This window comes from Sorex fumeus, unplaced genomic scaffold (genome assembly GCF_029834395.1).
Source record: "Sorex fumeus unplaced genomic scaffold, SorFum_2.1 ptg000129l, whole genome shotgun sequence".
Taxonomy (NCBI): Eukaryota; Metazoa; Chordata; class Mammalia; order Eulipotyphla; family Soricidae; genus Sorex; species Sorex fumeus.
Genome location: NW_026606186.1, coordinates 1,626,670 through 1,642,559, shown reverse-complemented (window position 1 = coordinate 1,642,559; position 15,890 = coordinate 1,626,670). Strand labels below are relative to the sequence as shown.

The 15,890-nt window shown below is 37.4% G+C and overlaps 1 protein-coding gene across 1 annotated transcript; it reads left to right on the top strand.

The window, feature by feature from the left end:
* Positions 1–1,039: 1,039 nt before the first annotated feature.
* LOC130045830 (olfactory receptor 5K1-like) lies at positions 1,040–11,020 on the top strand. Its single transcript, XM_056138714.1, is given in 3 exon segments — positions 1,040–1,047; positions 10,050–10,968; positions 10,970–11,020. Coding segments are annotated over 3 exon segments (978 nt in total).
* The last annotated feature ends 4,870 nt before the right edge of the window (positions 11,021–15,890 follow it).

Sequence of the window (15,890 nt, the reverse complement as noted above, 5' to 3'; positions counted from 1 at the left end):
CCCAGGTCTCGGAGGCATATGTTAATGCAGGAAGAACAGTGGAATTGAAGAGATATGCTTGGGGCCCGAAGTTCTTTGTCCTCTTAGCTATTTCTTCGACGCTCTTGAAGGCGTTCCAAGCCACTCTCTTCCTCCTACTCAACTAAGGTGCCAGGTCATTCACCACGTTGACTTCTCGTCCTAGGTACACATAACTGTTGCATTATGAGATGTTCATTCCATTGAGAGCGAATGGAACATCAGGAATGAGGCTTTCATGTAAAATCTTATCACGCCAAAGGTTGTAAGTTCACGGGCTCACTGGACGGCACTGTTTCACCACCTGCGTTCGGTGCTCTTGAGCCACTGTGCGTGGCCTGGATCGGAACGGCTGTTGGCCAAGGGCAGACGGAAGAAAAAACGGGGGCCAGGCCGGTCTATAGCAATAGTAGGTTTATTCCAATCCTCTTCACTCCTGTCTTTCTCTGCCTCCTTCTCTCCTGGGCCCAAGTCTTGGAAGCTCTCTCCTTCTGGCTCTGACTCTGGATCTCTGGAGCCCGAGCTCTCTCACTTCTGACCCCTTTTCCAAGCTTACGTCTTAGTTTATATAGCAGTCACATAAGGCAATGACATAAAGGTGGGTTGAATACTGAGGAATCAACAAAGAGAGGTAAAACCACTCCTCCAGGAGATTAACTCAAGGATAAAATCTCATCTACAGAGATTACTTCAGATTACTAGGAGATCCACCCAAGGGTGGGATCCCAACAAGGGTGTGTTCTTCCTTCAGTTAGTAATCTACTTAAATAGTTGTAATAAATCTACTTCTAATATTTCTAGCAATGTCATTCTGTATGAGCACAGTAAGAGATATAAATTTAGTTTGGTTCTTCCTGAGAACATCTCACTATACATTTTGCAGTCCTCAGGCCAGGTTAATCTTCTGAGCTCCAGCAAGGTCCTAGTCTCGTCGTTACTTTTGGATCATGACAGCATTTGTCCATGATCATGCCCTCAACTTATAGTTGAGTATCGTGGCTCTTTGGCCTGGCCCATTTCGATGCCAGGGTAGCTCACTGCTTGCCCTGGGTCCATTCAGTCCCTTGTCAGGACCCTGCTTTTGGGGTTCTAGGAACTAAGGGCAACTGAGTCAAGAAATCAGATGCCCAAGAGTAAATATTATTCGGAGTCAATCAACTCCCAAGTTACAAAGCATAATATTAACTGTCTTCCTGTGTCCACACAGAAAGGACATTGCTTACAATACAAGTTCAGTGTTCTTAGATGGGTGTGACCTGACAAACCTAAGCTACCTGAGGAAGGACAAAAGAGTGTTATCCTACACTTTATCATAAACATTGTCTTTGTGAGATTCAGCTGTAGTCCGACCTTTCCACACTCACGGTTGATGTCGGCCAGCATTTGTGCTGCTTGGCTGATGTTTGGTGTTATTATAATGATGTCATCAGCAAAGTGGAGGTGGTGTAGTTGCTGACCGTCTACTTTCACTCCCATTCCTTCCCATTCCAGTTGTTGCATGACGTTCTCGAGGGTGGCAGTGAAGAGTTTCGGTGAAATGGTATCACCCTGCTGAACCCCTCTCTTTACATGGATAATCACTTCCTTATAGAATGGTGAGATCCTGGTAGTGAATCCGCAATACAGCTCACAGAGGATACTGATGTATTGAGTTTGAGCACCCTGTTTGGCTAGGGCTTCGATGACTGCTTCCATCTCAACAGAATCAAAGGTCTTCTTTAAATCAATGAACGTTAGACAGAGCAGCATCTTGAACTCCCGAGAAACCTCAGTGAGCTTGGTTATAGTGTGGATATGATCAATCATGCTGAATCCTTTGCGGAACCTGGTTTGCTCGCATGATTGTCCTTCATCTAGTGTTCTGCCAATCCTATTCAGGATGACTCGAGTGAACAGCTTTAGACAACAGACAACAGGCAGATCGAGAGATAGTTGCCAATGTCGTGGATGTCTCCGTTCTTGTACAGTAGTACAGTCCTGCTGGTTTTCCATCGGGAATGAACCTTGCATTCAGACAGGTAGCGTGTGAAGAGCCGAGCCAGTGTATTGATGAGTACCGACAGCAGATTCTTCAGGTGTTCGGGTCTAACCTTGTCTGGGCTGGGTGCTGTTCACTTCTTTACCCACAAAATGATGTGTCGAATATTGGAAGGGAGAACATTGGGAACGACATATCCATCCTGCGGAATTTGGTATGTTGGCAGGTGGACGTGGCTATTGAACAGATCTGAGTAGAAGTCATGAATAATCTTCTCCAATGCCCTTCTGGAAGATGTGATAGATCCATCAGGATGTCGGAGGGCAGTCATCTTGGTCTTGTAGTTGGCAAAGGACAGGCAGGCATTGCGAATGCTTTTCCCAGCTTCTGCATGTCTGCCAGCACTGCTGCTTTTCTCTCGTTGAGGTCTCCCTTTATTGCTTCTCTGCACTGCTTTGCGAGATCAGAATTTTTGGTATATCATCTTTATTTGAATTTCTCTAACAAAAATGATTTCATTTTCATTTTTCATTTCATCATCCTGTTAATCGTCGATTGCCTCGAGCAGGCCCCAGTAACGTCTCTTTCATCCTAGCCCTGAGATTATATTCACGGCTCTTTAGGAGAATGAGACCCATCATTGTTACTGGTATTTGGCATATTTGGTAGGCCACGGGGAGTTTGCCAGACTCTGCCCTGTGGGCAGGCTACATTCGATAGCCTGCAAGTTTGTCCAAAGTAGGAATGAGATAATAAGATGTCATAAAGAAAAGTTCTGATAAGATGTCAAAAGACTGCACTGTTCTCGTCCGGGATCTGGATTTTATATTCTCTGAGTCTTGGCCGCTGATGGGATTACACGGCGCCAGGGGGCCAGGTGGTGGGTGTGACCCCCGCCTACTGGAATTTGGAGGATCTGGGTGGAAGATGCTCGACTTCAATTCCAGTAGGCTTGGAGGTCTCGGCCCCGGAACCCACGTGGCTTTGTCCCTCTGCCAGTACCTTCATGTGTGCGGAGAGTGGTCTCAGCATGGTGGTGGCTGGTCCTGGAGGTCTTCGGCTGCCGGAGCCCCGGTCGGGGCGGGGAGGAAAGCTCGACCCGCTCCCCTCCAAGGGGTCCCGGCGAGGGACACCCAGGCGCGGGGGCAAAAGACTGCACTGTTCTCGTCTGGGATCTGGAAAAAATGATGCTGAGCCATTTTTCACATGTTTATTGGTTACTCATCTGTCTTTCCCTCTCTTTCTGACTCATTTCACTTAGCATGATATTCTCCATGACTGTCCACTTTTTAGCAGATTTCGTGACTTTATCTTTCCTAACAGCTGCATAGTATTCCATTTTGTAGATGTACCAAAGTTTCTTTAACCAGTCGTCTGTTCTTGGGCACTAGGGTTGTTTCCAGATTCTAGCTATTGTGGACAGTGAACAACTAATTTTTAACAAAGATGCTGAGAACATGAAATGAGTAAAGACAACCTCTTCAAAAACTAGTACTTGGAAAATTGGATAAACGTGAATAAAAAATTAAAGCTGGGTCCATACCTCACACCTTACACAAAAGTCATCTCAAAATGGATCAAAGACCTTGAGATCAAACTGGAATCTATAAAGTACACTTAGGAAAATATAGGCAGAATTCTCCATGATTTGGACCTAGAAGTAATGCCACTGGCAAAGACAAAAGAATCAAAAACAAACAAGAAAAACAAAGGCTTAAATTAAAAAACACCTAACTGAATTGGAAAAAATATTTGCACACTACACATATGATAAAGAATTGGTATCAAGGACAAATAAAGTACTCACAAATATCAACATATGCAGATTTTTAGTGATGCATATCTGTAATTTATGTTACAGTGAAATGTAATTTTTTAAATAGATAAAATAAATGTGGTTCTCATCCAAAATAATGTCATTGCTTTTAAAGTGACTTTTGATAAGATTTGTTTTGCTTTCTTTCTTTTTTATTTTAATTATTTTTTTTTGGTTTTTTTTCTTTACTGTGTCCTTGGGGTATAACCTAGAAATATATGATACTGATATCAATTAGGTTGTAATTAAACTGAAGAAGCATTATTTATGCCCATGAAAGTCAGCAGTCTATATAAAGGCAAATCGTGGGATTTGAGAGGTGTTAAAAGAGTTAAAAGAGCTTAGGAGAGGAGCTGAAGCAACAGTACAAAGGGTAGGATGCTTACCTTGCACAAGGCCGACCTGAGTCCAATCCCTGGCATCCCATATGGTTCTTCAAGCACCTCCAGGAGTAATTCCTGAGCTACAAAGCCAGGAGTAACCCCTGAGCATCACTGGGTGTGACCAAAAAGGCAAAAAAAAAAAAAAGGAGCTTAGGAGAATGGGAGGAAGACAGATGAGTTTGCCTGTAGGAAGTTGAGTAGACATTTCATCTGAACAAGAAAGGAGGGTTAGGATTTGGAGGGAAATGGTGAAAACACTGTCCATAAAGTAATATAGAGCAAATCAAAAAACAAAAGTGACTCCTTCAGAGAACTCAGGAGAAAGAACTTGACTTTAAGATGGTACAATGTGTATACGAGAGGACCATCAAAATAAAAGTATTGCTAAACAGATTGAACAATATAAAATTTTAAACTGTAAATGGTGGAAATTCTAAATATGGAAATATTTTGAAGGAGAAAAGAAGATGCATCTAAGCTAGTATATAACAAAAAAGGTTAAAGTTTACTTTAGTGGCTAAGATATAAGATATTATGAATGCCATTTCAAGGGGAAAATATAGGGCTTGTCTATTGATTATAAAAATAGGTGGAAGGATAAGAAACAGGACAAAACGTAGGTAATTTTCATTGCATGTAACCACTCCAGCGTGGACCAACGTGTGCCAGGCATGATCCCAGACCACTGTAAGGGCTCACTCCTAAGCAGACAGGAATAACTCCCCAGCTCCAATGGGCGTGGGCCATCCCACATCCCCCAAAAAAGTTTTTTAAAACTATTTTACTTCACTAAAATAATTAAGAGGTGGGAAAAAATGCTGTTCTATAACCTGTGTTTACAACATATCTTATCTTTGCGGCCCCAAATTCTAGCTCAGTTGCCACCTCCTCTAAAACGCTTCTGATGAGCTAAACTGCAAGAGCATTTTTTTCATTTTATATTCAGAATAATGATGTTGATAAATGCTGCAAATTCAAATGATTAGTATCAAAGCAAGTCCTTAAGATTTGTTTGAGAATGGGCATCTCTTTACCCTCCAGGTCTCAAAGGATACATTTAACTATTCCAATTTAGTGTGTTTGTAATCTTTAGGAGATTAGGTCTCTTAGGTGATTCTGAATGTATATGTCACATAAATCCCCTTAGAATTACTTCAAATATTTGAATCATTCTCTACCAATGACATAAATATTATCACTGACCTTTTGGTAGACACATTCTCCTGTTCATTAGGAAGGCGTTTTATAGAAACCTTCAGACAACAAATTAGCTCTTATAATTATTTTCCAAAATCCTGATGAGAAAGTAAGTAAAACATGTTTCTTTTAGAATTATACATATGTAAAAAGATAAATCTTTATTATTTAGGTTTTTTACAATTATTTCTCCTATTTTTATAAAATTTAAGGTCTTTATATTACCCTAAAATCTGCTGTGTAAGAACTAGAAATGACTATACTTCATTTGTTTCACTTATGAATTCCAGAAAATATTAATCAAGATAAATAAGAGATACTTTTATAGTAATAACAAAAAACATTAGTGACCCTTCTAAGCTCCTTTGAAAAATTCAGATTAAGACAGAATTTAACAGATGGAACAGTTTAATGAAAATGTGTTTTACAGGTGTTTGTTGGATATTAGCAATATGCTAATAAATTACCTGAGAAAGGAATTTCAAACTGTTAATTCTTTGATCTGATTTTGGAGATTTCAAGTTTCTCTTCTGATTCTTTATCTATGATGAACATATGAAAGATAGATAATAGACATTTTATGAGCCTTAATTTTTATCTTCTCTATTCTCTTTTCCTCCCTTTTAAGTGTGGTGTGTGTATGTGTGTGTGTGTGTGTGTGTGTGTGTGTGTGTGTGTTTCCCAGAATCAAATCCAGGTTTTATATATGCAGTGTTGAAGTCTACCACTGAGACATAGATCACTGAAATTTTTTTCATTGTTTTGTCTAGGGGCTGGGGGGGCTGAGGATAACACCTTGCAGTGTTCAGGACGTAAACCTGGCTCTTAGCTCAGGCATCACTCCAGCAGGGTTCATGGCACCATATACAGTGCCAGAGATCAAACCTGGGTCAGCCATGTGCAAGACAAGAGTCTTTCCCACTAAACTATCTCTACATCTCCTATGGAATTTTTTTAAGCTTACAGAAAGTTTAACACATTTAACATCATATAACATTAGAATATTATGAAAATATTAAAAAGAGAAAATGTTGACCCTAAAAAATTACTTCTTATCTTCAAGCAAGTAAAAAATGCATAATCACAGACCTGAATATATTCTCTAATAATTTGCTCTAGGGGAAAAAGTGTAAGCCAATTGTTATTGTTTTTAATTGCAAATGTCCACATAAGGAGGGAACAGAACCTCCCTCAATACATCCAATGTTGCAGAATCCACTATAGGATTGAAAAAGTATAAAAAAATTTAATTGAATCCCCAATGATTACTGTGGCGCTAACAAGTTAGAAACATGGCAGGCTTAAATGCTTATCATTCTATTTATTTAATAAAGTACCTTTTGTCTTATAAAAGTAATATTCAGCACAGGGACATAGTTCAGAGGGTTGGAATGCGTGTTTTTTAGGAAATCAAGTCCCTTAAATTCCAGAAGCAAATCCCCAAACACCAAGTCAGAAGTAACGCCAAAGCAATAGCCAAGCATGGGCCAAAAAAAAAAAAAAGGAGGAAAGAATAATACTCATCGTGGAGAATTTGAAATAGAGTAAAAGAAAAAAGAAGAAAAAAATTCTATTTCATGTGGAGTTCGTTCACAATTCAGTTTAATCAATGACTGAATAAATAGCATTAAAAATTATATTTCACATACTAGTATCAAAATAGTATTGTAATATTTCTGTGCTGTTTTTCATTTACAATCCATTCTGTTTTTAAAAGATATGACTATGCTGTGCATAAACTTAAAGCTTATTTTTCACATAATTTCTTCTGTTTTATCGTTACATTATTTAGAGCAAAAGACTATTTTAATTATTTTGCAATATGTCCTCAAATGAATTTTGCTTAATCATACTGATCAAGTAACTACCACTTATTTATTTTGAATACCTCACTATTACAAATCGCATTACCATGACATCATTATTTGTACATTTTTGAGTTTTTAATTATTTATTTTTTTAGAGCCATTGTTACTGTTACAGGATATAAAGATTTTCCTTAATTTATCGCCAAAAAATGTTCCAATTACTGTAACAATTTATACTTCTCCCAGGAATACAATTTATAGCATGTTAGAGTCCCATTTCACTGCATCTTAGACAAAACTTAGTATCATTTTTTCTTTTTTAATCTTGTTTTGGAAAAATCAAAATAAATATATCCTCATAGTTTTCTATTTATACTGCTCTGAGAGATAGCTGGAGAGATAGCACAGTGGGTAGGGCGTTTGCCTTGCACACGGTCAACCCAGGTTTGACTCCTCTGTTCCTCTCGGAGAGCCTGGCAAGCTCCCTGTGGTTTATTCAATAGGCCAAAAACAGTTACAACCAGTCTCACAATGGAGACATTACTGGTGCTCGCTCAAGCAAATCGATGAACAACAGGAAGACAGTGCTACAGTGCCACTGCTCTGATTAGTAGTGAGGTTAAACAATTTTAATTTCTTAAAGAATTATACTTATTACTTTTCTCTTTTGGTCTTTATCTCTTTTCCAGTGGTGATTCGTACATAGCTCTTTAAATAATAAAACACAACAACATCATCTTTATTGCAATAATGTCCCATTTTGCCATTTGATTTGACTCATGATTTTAACCCTTGGGAAATACCCCAAGGCATACAATCGAAGGCAGCTTCGACACACAGTTATGTCATTTAGTGATCTTGTTTAACCCTTGGGATATTTCCAACTTAGTTGAACAGCATTTAAACTTCTTTAAGCACATAAAAATTTCTTTATATGCATTGCATGCATAAGTGGTATTACAAGTGATTGGAAGGATCTCATTACTGTTTTTTTCTCTTTCCCCTCCTTTCTCATTATTTCACCCCTACCTCTATATGCATCACTTTGTGCAACCGACAGGTTTGTAAGGACCTTGTAAATCATTCTTTTCCCCCAAAGCATCTTTTTTTCAATACCATAGTTTACAAAGTTATTCATGATTAAGTTTTAGGCATACAGTGGTCCAGCGCCTGTACCATCACCAAGAGTCATTTGTACCAATTATGAGTGCCTCTACCAATTTCCCTCCACCACCCACCCCAGCCTGCCTCCTTGACAGGCACATTTATAAGTGTGGCTTTGTAGTTTGGATCTCATGCATTTAGTGTTGTTGTCTTTGTGGTTCGGATATATACCTATACTACTACTCTATACCACCACTGTCTCCCGGCCCTTGACACCTGCTCCATGCCCCCTACCTCCCATTCCCCATATCCTTGTTGACTTCCTTCATTTCTTTCCTTCTCTGTTCTCTTTCCTCTAGTCTGGAGCCAGGATGGTCATATTATTTCCCTTCCTCCTTTAATATCTTGAATTCTCTCTCCCAGTTATTGTACATGCCACAAGTAAGTGAGATTATCCTGTATTTGTCCTTCTTCTCCTGACTTATTTCATATAAAATGGTATCATACAATTACCTCCAAGTTGTGCATATTGCATGGTTTTGTCATTTCTTGCAGAAGCAGAGTGTATTTCATTGTGTATTTATATTGTAAATACGTATATGTCAAACACAGTAATAAGTCTCACGATGGAGACGTTACTGGGCCCGCTCGAGAAAATCGATGAACAACGGGAGGACCGTGACCGTGTTATATATGTCATTGTGTATTTTACCACACCTTCACAATTCACTCAGTGTATCATTGGACAATTCCATACCTTAGATATTGTTCTCTGTGCTGAGAGAACAATACATTATTATACATAGTGATGTGCATATGCTCTTTTGAATGAATGTTTTGTGTCCAGGGGCAGATACCCAGAAGTACAATTGCTGGGTCATAAGGCTGCTCAATTCCTACAAAGAATTTTATTTTTAAATGTCATGTAAAAATAGTTATGGTTGTAAATTATATGTAACAAAAATTACCATTTTAAACATACTTAGGCATAGTAGTGTTAAAGTATATTTATATTTTTGTAAAATGATCATCACCATTCATACCAGAATTTTTCATCTTCCTGAAATCAAATTCATTGCCTATTCAGTAATTAATCCACATTTCCTTCCTTCCACTATCAACTGCCATTCTACTTTGTCTCTATGAAACTGCCTACTTTAATGAAAGGTTTAAGATAATCTATGCTTTAATTGCAGAATTTCATTTCTTTTTAAAGCCAAATAATATGCTTCTGTGAAGTTTTCTTTTTAGTCACTGATAGATGTTTACTTGTTTTCCTCTTTTGACTATTACTAGTAATGCTGCCATTAGTATGGACAGAATTTCAAAAAAATTTCTTTAACAAGCATTGTTAATTAGCATGTATCATCACTCTTGGGGACCAATGATTCCAACTGCTTAAAAAAAATTATGAGTGGGTTTTATATAGTCAACTCATATAAAAAATTTTTTGTCTGACTAAATATTCCTCTCAGGAAATTAAAAATTGTCTTTGTGGATACTACTTGATGTTTTTCTTAAAAATATAATGGAAAATGTTATTAGGTCACATGTAATAGCTTCAATAAATTGATACCACCTCTCTGTCCCCAGAACTATCCATGCATCAAACACAGGTGATGCATGGAAACATTATGGAAGATGTTTACTGTTCTCAGATCACAGAAAGCAAGTAATGGCATTGGGCATTTTATGAACTAATGTTTTTTTCTTCCCACTATTTTTCCCTCAACAGAGAACTTAAGAATGGCTGAAGAAAATAATACCTTTAACACTGAGTTTATTCTTGAGGGATTTACAGTTCACCCAGACATGAAACCCCTTCTGTTTGTGGTATTCTTCATTATTTATCTGATCACCATGGTAGGGAATCTTGGCCTCGTGGCAATGATTTGTATAGAACGCCGTCTTCACACGCCAATGTACATCTTTCTGGGCAACCTTGCTATTATAGATTCCTGCTGTTCCTGTGCCGTTATTCCAAAAATGTTAGTGAACTTCTTTTCTGAGAACAGAATGGTTTCCCTCTATGAATGCATGGCACAATTTTATTTTCTTTGTACAGTTGAAACTGCAGACTGCTTTCTCCTTGCTGCAATGGCCTATGATCGCTATGTAGCCATATGTAACCCATTGCAGTACCACACCATGATGTCAAAAAAACTCTGTGTTCAGATGACCACAGGGGCCTATATAGCTGGAAACTTACATTCCATGATTCATGTAGGGCTTTTATTTAAGTTAACTTTCTGCGGATCTAATCATATCAACCACTTTTATTGTGATATTCTTCCTTTATACAGACTCTCCTGTGTTAAACCTTTTCTCAATGAATTAGTAATATTTGTATTTTCTGGTTCAATTCAAGTCTTTACCATAGGTAGTGTATTAATATCATATCTCTACATTCTTTTTACCATTTCCAAAATGAAATCCAAGGAGGGAAGGATCAAAGCCTTCTCTACCTGTGCATCCCACTTTTTGTCAGTTTCCTTATTCTATGGATGTCTTTTCTTCATGTATATTAGATCAAATTCGCTTGAAGAAGGAGACAAAAATATACCAGCTGCTATTTTATTTACCATAGTAGTTCCATTACTAAATCCTTTCATTTACAGTCTGAGAAATAAAGAAGTAATAAATGTGTTGAAAAAAATTCTAATGAAAAAAAACATCTCAAGAAAGTTTCAAACAGAGGACATCTACTGTGGCTTAAGGTGATTTCTTTGTTGCTGTTGTTTTTAGTTTTTTATCTTAGTGATTTAAATGTAAAAACCTTGAAGATAAGCTAGAAGGAGAATATGAACAAAATTTAACTACAATGTTAAACTATCATAAAACAAGCAGAAATATATAAGGGAGAAAATATATAAGGAAGAAATAAATAGAAGTACTTAAGTCTTTCACAAATAACAAATATTAAAACTAAATTTTGAATTCATTAAAGAAGTAATTATGTTCCCAAGCTCACAGATAGTATCCACAGGTAGCATCAGAGATGAACAGCACTCAAAAGATAAACAATAAAACTAGATATTCCAAACATAAAGGAAAATTCCACTAACCATTTTTCGGCAGTCAATTTTAATAGCTTGGAATATGATCAATCCAACTAAGCTAAATTAGTATAAGGGTATATGAGGCTTAATCACTTACAACCTTAAATGTTGAATTTGAGACTAGTAATTTGTGAATAAGTTAAAGGGAATACATTGTTGTAGTTTGGAGAAAGGTAGTGAAGAAGTGAAGATTTCAAATAAAAGTATTATTTAAATATCCAAGTTGAAGTTTGTATGAGGGTAAATAATTAAACATGTAAAATCAATATTCAGTAGTATCTGTCTTCTAGAGTTTATTTATACTCATGTGTTTTACTTATAGATATGCCATAAAATTCAAACAAGTAGTTTAATCCATCTCAGGTAGAGTTTAAGAGAATTTGTTGTCAATGAGTAATGCTAACTTTTCTGATCTTTCCTACAGAATGAGGATGTGCTTCACAGTAGGGACACTAATAGATAGATAGATAGATAGATAGATAGATAGATCTGAATAAAAGCATAATTATTGAACTGTGTATAAGGTTTATACAAAATAAAAGTTTTTTAACCTAGCAGAACCCAAAATTGTGAATTGTAAGAACGATTGATCTTAATCTAACATATTGAAAGAGTTACTTTCTAGTTATCCATTCAACAAAGACTTACTGAAAACTGATGTGTGGAAGTATGCTATAGGTTCTAGTAGCTAATTGCATTAGTTACTAAAATATCAAATTTCATAATAGAACATTACTATGATTTTTAATGAACAATGTATTGAATAAGGAGGATTCATATAAAGTTAAAAGACAAACTTCTCCTTCTTCATTTTCCTTTGATGTTATGAGGTGATATCTAAATTCCCAGAAGTTAACTGTCAAATTGAAACTATGATCCAGGCCAGCCAGTCAACCCGACTTCACATTTCTTCTCTAGTGAAAATTTTTTTTCATTAACCATTTTCATCAATTTTACAAGTCTGTTACTTCTTCTTCAAGATCATGTCACATTGAATTTAAACAACATTGCTATATCACAAATAATTATCTAGCAAGAATTTGGCACAAATATTTGTTGGAATAGGCAATATAAAGTAAATTTGTTATGTGTCTAAAGGGGCAGATTAAGACTGATAGGGAAACTGGGTTTATTAGTGGAGGGAAGGTCACACCACTGGTGCCAGAACACTAAATGCTTGAAACCACTGTCTAATGAAAAACTTTGTTAATCATGGTCTTTTTAATAAAAATTTATTGAAATAGAAAAAATGGCAGAAAAGATAAAGACAGTAGTGCTTCTCAAGGAAGGATATTTTAGAGGAAGTATATCTATCGAAGATTAGTTCATTCAGGCATATTTGTGACGGAAATTCTTACTTCTCTACCAAAGCATTGTCAACTTCAAAGACATGTACATTGACCCAATCATATGGAGAACCTATTGGATGATTCACCGGTTAATGTCAAAATGTTTCCTCAAATGTGCACAGACTGACATTTCAGTTACTCTAGACATGTGTAAAGCTGACAGTACTGTATTTAAAATTTTAATTACTGAGGTTTTTCCTCAGTCCCAATATTCTATTTTCTATTACCATATTGAATTATTAACTCACCAGGTACCCAGACTGAAGAACATTTGTCTTTTATAATATATCTATATGCAAGTTATAGTATATCTATATGCATTCCTCTAGAGGTAATTCATTCTTCAATAATAGTGTATTAGAAAAATATAGTAATAAGAGTGTATTAGTTCTAATGTCCTACCAAAGTCTAGACCAGAAAGATTGTTCTGAAATGAGCATTGATTTTGGTGCATAACTGCTTTATTAACATCCAATCTCAGAAGTTTTACTTGCTTATTCATAAATAATGCTGATTAAACACCGGTGAGGCAGAATGTAAGATCTATAACTCTTCAACTCTAGAAGTTGTAGTAAATATTAAATTTTTTTCATGGTAATACTCTAACACCCATTGTGTCTATAAATTCTTCACGTAGGTATCTATCTTAAATGCACTAATTCAAAAAAGACATAAGCACACTTATTGATTGCATGTTTATAATAACCAAAATTTGGAAACAACTCAAGTGCCCAAGGATCAATGATAGAATAAAAAGAAGCTGTGGCATACTTAGATACAGTGGAATATGATCTAGCTATAAGAAAATCTGGAACTGGTCCTGGAGAAATAGTACATTGTTAAGGTCTTATGTACAACCAAACCCTGGTTGGATCCTTCGCAATACATATGGTTCCCTGAGCACCACCAGGAATGATCTCTGAGCTAGAGCCAGTACTAAATCCTGAAAATTGCTGACTGTGGGGACAAAAAATAAATTAAATTTTTTTAAACAAAGGAAAATTTAAATAATTTTTAAAATTCTTTAAACACAAAGGAAAATTGAAGTTTTAGTTTATGCTACAACATGCATGGAACTGGAGGGTGTCAAACTAGGCAACATAAGTCAGAAAAGGTAAAGGTAAAGTCAGAAAAAGAAGTTCAAGTAATAGATATCACTGATATATGGTATATAAAGAAAGAAGAAAAGGGAATAGGCGCTTCCTCTGGGAAAACAGTCATTGACATGAGAGGAAGGGAAGGGTTCTAAGTACGATGATGGGTATTGGCACTTTGGTCTTAAGTATAATATGGTAACATAAAACAAACACTGTCCCCCCGTTGTTCATCGATTTGCTCGAGCGGGCCCAGTAACGTCTCCACTTTGAGACTTGTTTTTACTGTGTTTGGCATATTGAATATGTCACGGGGAGCTTGTCAGGCTTTGCCGTGAAGGCGAGATACTCTGGGTAGCTTGCCGGACTCCGAGAGGGGCGGAGGGATCGAACCCGATTCGGCCAGGTTGACTGCGCGCAAGGCAAATGCTCTACTGCTGTGCTATTACTCTAGCCCATGGTAACATCAGACTCCTAAAATACACAAATGTTTATACACATAAACTAATATTGCACTGTAGCACTGTCCTCCCATTGTTCATCAATTTGCTCAAGCGGGCACCTGTAAAGTCTCCATTGTGATAATTGTTACTGTTTTTGGCATATGAAATACACCACAGGGAGCTTGCCAGGCTCTGCCGTGCGGGCGGAATACTCTCAGTAGCTTGCCGGGCTTTCCGAGAGGGGCGTGGGAATCGAACCCAGGTCAGCCGCATGCAAGGCAAACACCCTACCCACTGTGCTATTGCTCCAGCCCTAAACTAATATTATAAACTAATATTATATCTATATATTAAGAACTAGAAATGAAACAAACTAGTAAGCAAAATGCATTACTTTATTTTTTAAAGGAAAATACTTTAGACAATTAACTTTTGTATATTCTTTTATAAATTGTTTTATTGGACAGGATATTTAGGTGAATATTTTATAGATACAAGGTGAAATTGTATTCAATTCAATTTGCCATGGGCTGGAGCGATAGCACAGCGGTAGGGCGTTTGCCTTACAAGCGGCCAAGATGGCCGACCCGAGTTCGATTCCTCCGCCCCTCTCGGAGAGCCCGGCAAGCTACCGAGAGTATCTTGCCCGCACGGCAGAGCCTGGCAAGCTACCTGTGATGTATTCGATATGCCAAACACAGTAACAAGTCTCACGATGGAGACGTTACTGGGCCCGCTCGAGCAAATCGATGAACAACGGGAGGACTATGATGATAATGATGACCAATTTGCCATAATCAATAGTAAGTCCTCACTAAATATAATTAACAGATTCTTAGAACTTAATAGAGTTTCAGAAATTAAAACAAGATATATTGTGAAACCAATTTTATCATAGGCTAATTGATATAAACAAAAAGTTAGTTTCTACAGTCTATTTCTGGTTATAAATACATCCCTCAATTTTCCAAACAAAGGTTCAAAATCTTTGTTATATTACACTCTCACTGTCACTGTCACTATCTTCCTATTGTTCATCGATTTGCTCAAGCAGGCCCAGTAAGGTCTCCACTGTGACAATTGTTACTGTGTTTGGCATATCGAATACATCACGGGTAGCTTGTCAGGCTTTACCGTGCAAGCAAGATACTCTTGGTAACTTGTTGGGCTCTCCAAGAGGGGCGGAGGAATCAAAATATCTGTCACTGTCACTGTCCTCCCATTGTTCATCGATTTTCTTGAGTGGGCCCAGTAACATTGTGAGACTTGTTACTGTGTTTGGCATATCAAATACATCACGGGTAGCTTGCCAGGCTTTACCGTGCTGTTGAGATACTCTCAGTAGCTTGCCAGGCTCTCCAAGAGGGGTGGAGGAATCGAACTCGGGTTGGCCATGTTGGCTGCGTGCAAGGCAAACACCCTACCTGCTATGCTATCGCTCCAGCCCTTGATATTACACAATCAGTTTTATTTAGTCATTCATTTTCCAGTCTACTTATTTCATTCCTGGTCATAAATTACTAAAACCTATACAACAACTCAGGGCACAAGGAAGACACCACGTCTGGACAGGACATTCTGGCATCACACTCAGAGACACTCACATTCATTCTGACTTGGACATTTGACCCACCAGGAAAT